The following is a 12,872-nucleotide window of genomic DNA, read 5'->3' as shown; positions in this document are numbered from 1 at the left end:
AGAGTTTTAAACCAATAGTTTATAATTGATGATTTATGAATGTTTTTTAATTGAACTTTTTTAATAGTCAATTATTGAAATTTAAATAAAAAGAAAAACTACCATTTATGGCATGATGTTATTAGATTATTGAATTTAATGGATATATGTTTTTTTAATGGTCAACTTAACAAGATAATGTACCTCTAAATTAATTTTACTCTACTATTTAGAAAAAAATAAGAATTTAATGGACACCGTTAGTGTAATTTTTCTTTGACGTCCAATAAAAATGATCTATTTATCAAATTATCTAAATTATTTAAAAATATTAATATAGTTTAATAGAATTTATATTCGAATAAAATTATTTTAAACAGTGAATGTATTTGATTTTCTAAAAAAAAAAAGTATCATCGTAAGAGAATATTATTTTAACTTAAATATTTATTGAATTAATTTTTTACCCAAATTATTTTTGTAAACTAAATATATGGCTGAAATCTAGATAGTACCAAGTCCCAACGGAACAATTGAAACCATAATTGAATAAAATCACGTGACCAGCACATGGTACAGCAACAATTTCATATCATTCCATTTTTGAATCAAATCGAAATCAAAAAAATCAAAATCTCTTTCTCAAATTAGAGTTTAGAAACGAAGAAGCAGTGAAAATCGATTATCAGCTATGGAAGCAATACTCGTCGATTGTGTTCAAAAAAGTCTATGCCATTTCATGCACTCCAACGCCATCTTCCTCTCTCACCGTCTCTGCGCCGAATTTCCCTCTGAGGTATTTTTCATCTCTATCCAAGCGTTTGATTCCTCCAAGAAAATCTATGGAGACGAAAATATTCGGTAATTTCGTATGTAGTTTAGTTTGCTTTCACATCGAGATCGGTGTTTCCTTTTTCGGTTTCGCTGTCACCTAGCTAATTGATTAAACTCTCTTTTCATAGTGTAGTTTAATTTTTCAGATGATTTAGGGTTAGGGTTCAATTTTTTTCTTTTAGCTTGGTGTATTATCTGAATTTTAAGTTTTTATGTTGTTATTATATTTTCACTGTGCTTTAGTGTAGTTAAATTGGATTTGAAATTTGAATTTGTTTTGTCAGGATTAAAAGTTATGGGGTTCTTGCTGTTAGTTTTGTGAAATTACTTAGTGGTTTGTTATGATTTTTTTTTCCTTTTTCAAGGTTTGAAGGTTGCCTTTAGGATATTTTGACTGTCTACAAATGAACCTGTTTCTACAAAATTCATAGTTTTTAGTTTAGGAATTGGTGATATTTTGTGCTGCCTTTTTTTAGAGCCCTAGATAGAAGCTACTACTTTGTACCTTTAATTTTGCTCGCAAGAAGTTTGAAGAAGAAATTTCATTTGACTTGAAAATGCCACTTGACTTGAAAATGACAGTAGGTAGTGGAGACTTGGATATTGTAATTTTTTATAGATATCAGTTTGAAGTTTAGATTTTGTCCTTCTAATGCTGCAGCGTATAATTGTATAACCATGTTTTAAGAAGTGATGTGGAAAAATAGTGAAATATGATTAGGTGGCAGGGTAAAATTTGTTTATTTTGTCGCTTTGATGAAGTAAACAAAAGTAAGTAAGGGTTCCCACATTTTCGTGAACGGGTATGGTAAAGAAGCAAGTTCTTGAGAGTTGAATTAGTATTGGAACATGGAATATAGAAACACTTGTAGGAAAATCTATGAAAATATTAGACACTTAGTGAGATAAGGCTTGTTTGTTGTTGTAAGAGCAATGATGTTGTACATAATAAAATGTTGGGCGGTAAAGAACCAACATACGAATAAACTAAGTGTAGCATACATAGGAATGCTATGTTTGATGTGTGGTAAGGCTAGACAAGATAACATTTGGTATTTTTAGTTGTAGAGAATTGTGCAACATTTAGTATTTTCTTTGTAGAGAATTGTGTTTTGGTGAATTTCAAGTTGAATATATTGAAGAGTTGGCATAGTGCTTTGCTAGCATTGAGCTAGAGACAAGGGACCCAAGGTGTATGATTTCTTTTGGGTGTGGAGCGTATGATATTATAGACAGAGAATGAGATGATTCAGATTCTTATCTAAACCATTTATTTATGATCGAATAGTTTGTATACTCTGACGTGGCATGACATGGCTGTGACCTCTTGTTCTCCTGTTTACCCGGTTGGAATTATGTATCGGTTGGGTGACGGCTAATCATGCACTCACTCTCCTACCTGACTTGGCGTTTTAGGTCTTGAGCATTGGTTCAAAGTCCATGTTCATTCAACACTCTTTAGTCCGGGCTCATGCACGAGGCCTGGTAGGGATGAAGTGTTTAAAGATATTACTCTAGTCCCCTAAGTTCTTTTTCTGAGCTAGTGGCACTTTTAGGTCTATTCTGATCCTTCATCCTAGGTTTACTCTGTTCCAGTTATTAAACGCTAGAGCGTGAACAAAAAGATATTGATTTATCGAGGACCAATATATCTTCAAATATGTAGAGAGAACTTATGAGAATATGAGGTTGAAGTTACTTTGTTATTTTTTTTTGGGAAGAAACATTTTATTTTTAATAGTATACTCTCTATTTCTTTTGCCGACCCCACTTAGTGGGATAAGACTTGGTTGTTGTTGTACTCTTTATTTCTTTAATTTATGTGTAAATTATGTATTCTCTATAGTATTTGTAATTATATATGTTGGACTTTCCGCCTTAATTGCGGTCAACCCCTAGTCGCCTTACTTTGGCTTGTCTCATTGCAGCCCCTAACACCTTCATTGTGTTAGCTTTGAAGGGGTGGATTTAGTCCCACATTGCTTAGAGATATGGCCTGTGTTGTGTTTATAAATGGGGGCAATCCTCATCTTACAAGCCGGTTTTGTAGGGATGAGTTAGGCCCAACCCATATTTTGAGAATATATTCTGCCATAAATAAAAGTCGGTTATTACTATTAATTTGTACTCTGGAGCCCAGTTTCTATCAAACTTTTTCAACCGTTACTTATTGTTCATGAGTGGTCCTTTCTTTGAGTGTATATTCAACATCACTTGTTGAAAGTTATCCTTACTCTTTCCATGGTATTGTTAATAATTATATTTCTTGTATGCTATACAGACAAATCTCCAATTGTTGGCTGGCTGTTACTTGCAGAGTAATCAAGCACATTCTGCATACCATATTTTAAAGGGTATGTCTCTTTCAATATTTAGGTACCAACCAGATTTAGAGTCACGTTCGCCCTGTTTGTTTTAGATATTACCATTCATGTTCTGTTTCCTGAATTTTATTTTAGATATTATATTACCATTCATGTTCTGTTTCCTGAATTTCCTTTTAATAGATAATGTTTTCCCCTTTGTTTGTCAATATCTCGTTGCAGTGCTTCACACTGTATGTCTCTAGTTATTCATTTTGTCTTTATTGATTGAAGGCACACAAATGGCTCAATCTCGGTACTTGTTTGCAATATCATGCTTTCAGATGGATCTTCTTAATGAAGCTGAAGCAGCATTATGTCCTGCTAATGAGCCTAATGCTGAGGTACAAAGCATAATTTATGATGTATTTTAAATTAAGAATTGTTTTCTAATCTATTAGTGACATTTGTAAAAGCATGCAAGTGGCTCTATTATATTTGTCTGAAATTGATTGGATGTGATTTTTCATCTTGTTTTATTCTAAGTCTCATTTGCTATTAACTATTAATAACATGTGACATTGGTTCTACGTGTTACTCTGCTTTAAATAATTTTAATTAAAGTTATAGGTTGCCAACAGTGTAGTCAAGATTGAGTGCTGGATTGTAAGATCTTAAGTTTTATGATTTACGTGCTATGGATGCCTGGGAGTGCTACGATCAGAGAAAAATCGTTTTCGTCGCTGACGTGGTTAAGATTGAGTTTTTTGAAGCAAGATCGTAAAAAAAAAGTGTGTTGAGTTTTTGAAGCAAGATCAGAGAAAAAAATATATAAAATTACCATTTTTACCTTCGGTAGGATCATAGGTGCTTTGCTAACGATCTGGGTTTTACAATCTTTCACAAGCCGATCCATCCTATTAAGATCTCGTGCTTGACTACATTGGTTGTTAGTGTATGTACTAGGAGAAGTTGAATGACTACTTTTTGATTTCTTTCCTTAATGTGTAGGTTCCAAACGGTTCAGCTGGTCATCATCTATTAGGGCTCATTTACAGGTTGCTTATTATTCTTACAATCAATTGTCAAAATACATAAATATATGAACTTTTGATTACATTCTTATTGATTTCCAAAATTTTCAAAATTTACATGAAAGCATGATTTATAACAATTGAATTGGTAAGAATTACATTTATGAAAAATACTGGGTGGGTGTTTAATAGGACCCATTAAGAGAAAGAGGCTCAAGTAGAGAGGGGAAGTGCTGAGCTGACAAGTTGGTTAGAGAGAGTGGGGGAAGTTACATGTGAGGGGAAGTATATGAGGCGCGTGAGAGAGAAATAGGGGATTATTGAGTATCATTTGTACCAGAACCTTAGGGTTGGGCAAAGTGAGAGAATTGTCTCTTCTCTGAATTGCAGGGGGTTCATCTTATGTAGTAGTTATGTAATAGTTACTGTTTTACAATTAAAAATACAATTTCTATTTCTCTTGAATCTGGGTTCCTAACACTGGTGTATGTTCTGTGTGTGAGAGAGCGATAAGTTCATCCTTATATATTCTCTTTTTCAGATACACTGACAGAAGGAAAAGTGCCATACATCATTTTAAGCAGGCACTGTCAATGGATCCTCTAATGTGGGCAGCATATGAAGAGTTGTGCATATTAGGTATTTAAGATGATTTTCACCTGATTTCTGGTGCTCACTGGGCATATTTGATGAAGTATGAATTGATTGGAGATGTCCTAGTTTTTAGAGCTTCTTTCTAGGCTGTAATGTTATGTGCTTCATATTTCAAAGAGTGCTGACTAGATATGCAACTTTAATAAAAGAAGAAATGTTGAAAATTCTATGATAAGAGAAATTGTAGTTTTCTTCTATTCACCTCATTGGATCTCTTCTAAATCTGCTCATGATTAATTTTGGATTTTTTTTCCTCATTTTTTAAATATTAAATGTTGAACTTTACGAGCTAGTAACATGTATCAGATGCTTTAATTTTTCATGACTTAAAAGTTTGATTGACACTCTTGATTAATTTTGGAATTTTGTGTCCTCATTTTCAAAATCTTAGATATTGAACTTTACGTGGCTGATAATATGTATCAGATGCTTTGACTTTTCATGACTTAAAAGTTTTCGTTATTTTCTATAGGAAAAAACATTCGATGTTTTAGTTATATTTCCTTCCCCATTTCATTTCATTATGCTATTATCATCATCATTAACAGTTCACTGTTTTTTGAATATTTAGGTGCTGCTGAAGAAGCAACTGCATTTTTTGGCGAAGCAGCTGCTCTTTGCATACAAAAGCAATACCTAAATTGCTCAACCTCTCCAAAGTTGCATTCATCATCAGCGGATTGTAATTTAGTTGACAGTAGACATTGTGTGTCAGAAGATACAAGTCCAAGGCAATCGAAACTCAAGCAAGGCCTAAAAGATCCTGGAAACCATCACGGGGCAGCTATATTAGGAGGAACTTCGGGTCAACCAATTAGTAGTGGGCTGTCTAATATATCATTTTATAATACACCATCTCCAATGGTGACACAGGTAATTGGCTAAATTCATCTAACTTTATATTGTGTGTATATGTTACTTTTTGTTAAAAATTGTGAATAAGCTAAACTACTTGTCAAATCACAGTTTTTATAATTTTCAAAATGCTCAGGTAAATTCATAAATATTGATAAAAAGTGTTTTTATTGTTCCATAAATATTATACAGGTTCCTTGGTCTATTAAACACGTGCTTGATCCTGTTTTTCTTTCACATCGTTGATATATATTTTTCAAATCTTTTGTAGTTGTCAGGTGTTGCTCCACCCCCTTTGTGTAGGAATGTGCAGCCAAATGGCTCAAATACGAGCACGCAAAGTGCTGAAAATTCTCCTAGATCAACAGTGAACTCTACTATTCAAGCTCCTCGAAGGAAGTTCGTGGATGAAGGAAAGTTAAGAAAGGTTGAGGAATTGTTATCTATATAGCTTTTGCTTTCTGCTACCTTTAATGTTTCTCCGAATGGAACAAGGTTTGGTTGTTGTGTTTTTTTGATTTTAAAAAAAATCTTATGAATCTTTTGCTTTCTGCTTCCTTTAGCGTTTCCCCTAGTGGATCAAGGTCTGCTTGTGTTTTTTTTTGCTTTTAAAAAAAATATTATGATCAAATAGTTTAAGAAAGAGTTCTTGGCCAAAAAGCTTTTTTTCTCCTTTTCGAAATGTGAAATAATGAAAACCAAACATATGTGTTGCCATGAATCAATGGTCCCAAATGCTAAAGCTATTTGATGAAAGAAAGTAAACAATTTTATATCTAACATGCCTCCTATGCTACATCCATTTGGACCTGAAGTGTGAGTGATATACAAACCCACCCATCCATGTGCTGAAAAATAACTTCTATTTCGAAAAGCTAGGCCAACAAGGATCAGACTCTGGACCACTCGGGTTTTGAGGCTCTGATCATTTCAAAAACTTATTAGATGAAAATGTATGAACGGTTTTATATCGTACACACATAGTTTAGTTCTTTAATCTCCTGTATCTCCTCAACATCTCAGCTCTGTATGTGTTATTATGCATTCTAGTTTTTATGTACTTCTATATAGCATCCAGCAGCACTCTGATAAGGCAGTGTTCTAAATATGTTTTCCATCACGTGTGACTGAATTTATCATAAATTTTGTTCAATAATTGATTATGTAAGCAAGTATCTTATGTTTTTGTGCATCATGTTGAATGCCCAAGTGTTACTGATTATGTTACCGTTGTCTGTCATTTGTTAATATTCCTTGTAATTTTTTGTTTCAGATTTCTGGAAGATTATTTTCTGATTCTGGTCCCCGACGTAGTTTGAGACTCTCAGGTGATGCAAGTGTAAATCCAAATCCTAATACAACAGCTGTATCTGGAAATGGAACTAGTTACACTTCTAAGCATCTTGGTGGGTCAAAGCTTAGCTCAATGGCGTTTCGTTCTGTCACAGTTCGCAAGGGACAACCATGGGCCAATGAAAACATAGGTGAAGGTGATGAATCTTTATTATATATAGCACTATTTTACTATTGTATAATGTCCTTGTGGAATGTTATCCTTCATATATGTATAGAGATGCATCCCAGCTGATAAAATTATATTTGTTTTCTGAAAATCTTTATGCTGCTGCCTGCTGCCTTTTTTTAAAAAGATGATAAGACCATAATTGTCAATTCTGAATACGTAGAGTAATCCTCCCCAAACAATCTTGTATTCGACTGCTACATGTTGCCATTCGGATTACTACTACTACTACTACTACTACTACTACTACTACTACTACTACTTTAAACACCCTTTTGATGGGAACCTGAATTAAAAAGTATAAGAAAATGTAACAGGGATAACTAACAAATCACTTACAACAAAAAACATTCTTAAAGGAATGAGAATTTAGGAATGGTGCGAGAAGAGGCGGTTAATGGAATTAACAGGAAAATAACTAAATGCATTAGATCAAGATTAGGAGAATGTGAGCTGTTAAATGTGAATGAACATTATCAGAGAAGTGCTAGCTAGAGACCTGAATGCCGATGAGCACTACTTTAGGGATAATTGACGCCTGCTGAAAATGACACCAGAGAGAAGTAGGTTGGTGGCAGACATTAAAAATGGGCGACTATTTTTGTTTAAACAGAAGTGATATAAAAGTAGGTTGGTGGCTGACAATGAAAGTGGGCGAGTATTTTTGTTGAAACAGTGACACAGTGTGTTTTTGTGCTGAAATAGAAACTCCATAATGATTGTGATGAAAAACGAGGATAAAGTATGATAAAACCCTAAAAAATGGGTAGCAAAACTCAGACGAGATGACATGGTTAAGGTAAAGCAAAGTTTAGATAGGATACCAAACAAACAAGTTCGATATTTTGAAATTCTGTGACAAACTGAGAAAAAAAGTGATGGAGGATAATATCACTTTGATACCATGCTAAAATTAGAGTCCAGATAATTTATGTTACATCTATAGCAAAATACTTATTTGGTTCGACTTATTCTGATTATCTAGATCAAGTATTGATGCTGTACTAATAGATGTTAATATTCTAATATAGAATATTTCCGAGCAGCTATTTGCAAATACTTAATGAGTTCTCATTCCTTTTTCTTCAGGAATTCATAATGACATTTTAGATGATTCTCGTTTAAATATTGCATCAACTTCTAGTTCCTTGCCTACCATAGAAGCTAAATCTTATGAACCGGATGCAGAGAGTATTCTGGTTGGTGGACAAGTATTAAGTGGTTCAAAAGTCATCACTGGTGCTTCTGAAATACTGACCCTTCTAAAAGTTCTTGGAGAAGGTTTTAGACTTGCCTGCTTGTATAGGTCCCAGGTATTAATTATTGCTTCTGCAGAAAGGTTATTTATAATTTATATTCATGTATTTACTATTTTTTTAATCATGAATATGAAAGGAGAAAAATAAATTAACAAAATACTTTGTTGTTGATGGCATTCAGTTTTCTAATATGTTTTTATTGGTGGCACAGGATGCACTGGAAACCTATCTGAAACTTCCATATAAGCATTACAATACTGGCTGGGTTCTTTCCCAGGTAATATTGGTTGCCTGGCTAGCATTCTCTGGTCTTCCCTAGGAATTTTTGCTGTTCATGGTTGTGTAACTCACCCAATTTATAGAATCATACAAGTTTAGGACCTAAGGATGGTGAGTTATTTTGCTTGCAAAATCATGAGTACTCAGAATTGTAAGTTTGAGAACTTATTAAAGATAGAGTCTACAAAATCATGTTTATTTCCTCTAGATTGCATAAAACATTAACCTCATAGTTGTAGCACTGGACTCCACAGATGCATCTAACATCCGAATGTGAACCCATGTGCAAAGGAGGCCGACAATGTTTTAATCTCAACCTCATAGTTTCCATCATAAATAGTCACGAAGCAGAAAACATGAACTCTCCAATCTTTGCAATTTTGCAGTCAACCCAATAGGCCCAGTGATGAATGGACCCAACACTAATGAGTTGAAATCTAGCTCTACCTTGATGGATCCTGCTTCTGTGGAAGGAAGTTTAGTCTGATCTGGTGTAGGCTAGTCGTCCAATATTTGCATGCTCATAGTATCAAAATTAGATGTTTTGAACATTATGTGCATGCAATGTGTAGCTCCACCCGTCTAATACTGAAATTCAATATTTTATTAGAAAGAGGGAAATGATAAGGATTGTACTTTATACCATTTAGCTATAGCCATAGATGCATATTACATGTCATGGACCAACTATTTAAGCTATTAGGTGAAGATAGTTTTTTTTTTAATTTTTTTAAATTTTTATATAATATATTAAGATAGTCTTGTGCTAGAGATTATTACAGGTCAATAACAATCTGTTACTGTATTTGGATGTTTTAACCAGGTTGGAAAAGTGTACTGTGAATTTGATTATTTAGAAGCTGATCGGGCCTTTGGTCTTGCTCGGCAGATTACGCCTTATAATTTGGAAGCAATGGATGTATACTCTACAGTCCTTTATGTGAGTTTATATTGTATTTTATCAACTTCAGTGATATTTTTAGTGTGTGCAAGTGTTAGCACTAATACCTTTTTTGTCTGAACTGTTTCTGACAAGTACTTGGAGAAAGAGGAAAAATGAGAACAAAGTTTGAATAATAGAATATAATTTTGATACAGGGACTACCCCCTTCTTATGCTAATAATCATAATCCTAAATGAACAAGGAAACAAATCATGAATTGTGATGAAATATGAAATATTCCTAAAAGACCACTGGAAATATTCTTTCTTAACTATAAAAAAAATGAATAAAACATGTGATGTGTTTTTCTCTGTAGCATTTGGGGTTCATGGTTGATGCGGCTATTAAAGCTTCTTGATATGGAAATCATGCCATTGCCACTAATGGTGAATTGACGATATTAGGAAATTGATGGATAATCCTGAGGAAAATTAGTTCCACTTTCTTGTCTGTTGCAATACTTATGGAGGAAAATATTTTAGTTAATGCTTGAGACCGGGGATTCGATGATTTGCCGAAATTTGCTGAAACTAGTCTATAGATTACAAAAGTGTCATGATGATTAATGCGTGACAATGATCTTTTATTGCTATATTTTTTCGTTGTATTTGTTAAGCCTCCTGCTTCGTTTTATGCTTAAACTTTATTTATATGCATTCCTGCATTCTTACTGCTTGACCAAAGACTAAGTTATAACTGGTGTAGCATCTAAAGGAAGATATGAAGTTAAGCTACCTGGCTCAGGAACTAGTACACAGTGATCGCTTAGCTCCACAATCTTGGTAGGCTTCTATTAAACTTTTTTGTGATTATTCAATATGCTGAATGTTATATATCCAGACTACATTTTTTTAACCCATAAAGTCATTTTCACTAATTATTATCCATCACTTTCAAAGCAGTTTAGTTAAATATACTCGTCATCATAACATTACTTCAGAACCATAGGAATGTAATTTTGACAGATTAGAGCTTGAGTTGAAACTTTTTTTAATTATTTGTAAGTTCTCTAATTATTATAATTTATCCTGGTTTATCATTATTGTTGAATGCTCTGGCAGGTGCGCCATGGGCAATTGCTACAGCCTGCAGAAAGATCATGAAACTGCACTGAAGACTTTCCAACGAGCTGTGCAACTAAATCCCAGATTTGCATATGCACACACCCTTTGTGGACATGAGTATGAACATTGTCTTGCATCATTTTATAATTCACCAGAATGGGTGTCCAATAATTTGCTGTCTAACTAACTGGGAAAGGGAAGTAGAACGATGTAGGAGTTAGTTGACAGTTAGAGGGCTTCCTGTCTCCACTATTAATGATTGTACATGAGGCTCTTGGTCCATTTTTACAAGAGAAAGAGAGTAGACACATTAGATACAGTTCTTGCATTTTTCTTTTATGTTTTTCTCAATTCTTGTTGTTCATTTATCGGAAACTTTTTATTGCCTTCTAATTTGTTGCCCCTCACAGGTATGTTGCACTAGAAGATTTTGAGAATGGAATCAGATGCTACCAGAGTGCACTCAAGGTTGATGCAAGGCACTACAATGCTTGGTATGGACTTGGAATGGTATATCTTCGCCAAGAGAAATTTGAGTTTTCCGAACACCATTTCCAAATGGCTTTCCAAATCAATCCACGCTCATCTGTTATATTGTCATACCTTGGTACTGCTTTGCACGCCTTAAAGGTTGATCTCTTACTGCATTGATTGAAAAGAACTACACATCTTCTGCTTGTGATTTGCATCCAGAATATTAAATTTGTGCTATCTTCTATGATTTGACAGAGAAGTGAAGAAGCACTTGTGGTAATGGAGAAGGCTATTTTGGCGGATAAGAAAAATCCCGTTCCAATGTATCAAAAGGCCAATATACTAATGAGCTTGGAAAAATTCGACGAGGCTTTGGAAGTCCTAGAGGAGCTTAAAGAGTATGCTCCCCGCGAAAGTAGTGTCTATGCTTTAATGGGAAGGATCTATAAAAGGCGTAACATGCATGAGAGAGCAATGCTTCATTATGGTATTGCTTTGGATTTGAAACCATCTGCAACAGATGCTGCTGCTATTAAGGTGATATGCTCAAGTTATTAACTAATGTATTTTTATATACTGATGGATACTCTTGATTGTGTTGGGATGTAGCTATTGTCATATTTTCCTTATGCAACTTAAATATCTTATTAATTTCTAACAGGCTGCCATTGAGAAATTACATGTACCAGATGAGATGGATGACAACTTGTAGCTTTACAAGTGAAATGCATAACTGATGACTTTGTGCGGTTGAACTGCATACAAATCCTTTACTATAAGGATTTGGGGGTGTGCTTGTGCTTTCGACATTGTGCATAAAAGCTGTAAAATATGTGCCCATCGAATTGGCGGGTCTGAGTTTTGTCGGAGAATAATTTATACTTAATAAGAGGACTTGATGCAACAAAGGTACCAAGAAGTTTCTATACTTGTAAGGGAAAGTGTAAGGAAAGTATATGTATCATTAATTCATTGATTCATTTTTTGTTCATAAATCACAACAATAGTTTGTAGCTCCTGGTTAACATTATTAGTAAGAGCTAAATGGCAAGAATATAGTAATGTACTTGCTGAAGGATTGGGATTCATGTAAGCAGTTTCTGTGACAAAAATAAGGTATTCTTTTTTAACTGAATAAATATTTACGGATTGGGATGATATAGTTTGTGTCATATCAACCCTGCGAAAAACGAAACAGTAAAAACGGTAGACAATTTTTTGACTCATAAAACTAGAAAAGTTAAAGAGAAGAGAAACAACAAAGTTCAGAAATACAAATTTATCTCTTTTTTTGATAGATCAAAATTTCTCTTTATATAAAATGCAATTATAGAAAAAATGCAACAAATTACTCCCAATAAATTGTATTTTTTTTTCAAATTTGATCAAGTTCAATGTTCAAAGCAATCAATTATTTGATCTTGGTTAATTATTTATTTAACCTGAATTTTTAATATTAAATTAATTTAAATTAATTTAAATCAATTATATCATCAATAGGTTGAATAGGATTTGTGGATCACGTAAAACATTTAACTTTTAAATTATAATAATAATAATAAAGTCTAGAATATTACTGGCATGCTTATAAGTTTGTAAATGTATTATTTATTTAGTAATGTTAATAAATTGGATGAAAAAGTTGATAACCTTAAAATTAGATATGATTGAT

At 33.5% G+C, this 12,872-nt stretch overlaps 1 protein-coding gene across 4 annotated transcripts; it reads left to right on the top strand.

The window, feature by feature from the left end:
- Positions 1-504: 504 nt before the first annotated feature.
- LOC127127745 (cell division cycle protein 27 homolog B) lies at positions 505-12,358 on the top strand. 4 transcript variants are annotated; one of them, XM_051057015.1, is made up of 16 exons: positions 505-775; positions 3,095-3,167; positions 3,411-3,520; positions 4,128-4,174; positions 4,692-4,789; positions 5,376-5,677; positions 5,931-6,086; positions 6,933-7,143; positions 8,370-8,494; positions 8,652-8,717; positions 9,543-9,659; positions 10,368-10,444; positions 10,724-10,843; positions 11,137-11,356; positions 11,456-11,737; positions 11,862-12,358. In XM_051057015.1, the coding sequence occupies exons 1-16, from the start codon at positions 671-673 to the stop codon at positions 11,910-11,912; spliced, it is 2,160 nt and encodes a 719-aa protein (XP_050912972.1). In that variant the 5' UTR covers positions 505-670; the 3' UTR covers positions 11,913-12,358. The 4 variants fall into 4 exon arrangements, with proteins under 4 accessions (XP_050912972.1, XP_050912971.1, XP_050912970.1 ...); XM_051057014.1 differs by having other exon boundaries at positions 8,271-8,494; XM_051057013.1 differs by having other exon boundaries at positions 6,933-7,149; positions 8,271-8,494.
- Positions 12,359-12,872: the final 514 nt, after the last annotated feature.

Source organism: Lathyrus oleraceus, chromosome 3, assembly GCF_024323335.1.
Source record: "Lathyrus oleraceus cultivar Zhongwan6 chromosome 3, CAAS_Psat_ZW6_1.0, whole genome shotgun sequence".
NCBI lineage: Eukaryota > Viridiplantae > Streptophyta > Magnoliopsida > Fabales > Fabaceae > Lathyrus > Lathyrus oleraceus.
The sequence above is the reverse complement of the archived record's forward strand: the minus strand, read 5'-3'. Positions and strand labels throughout refer to the sequence as shown.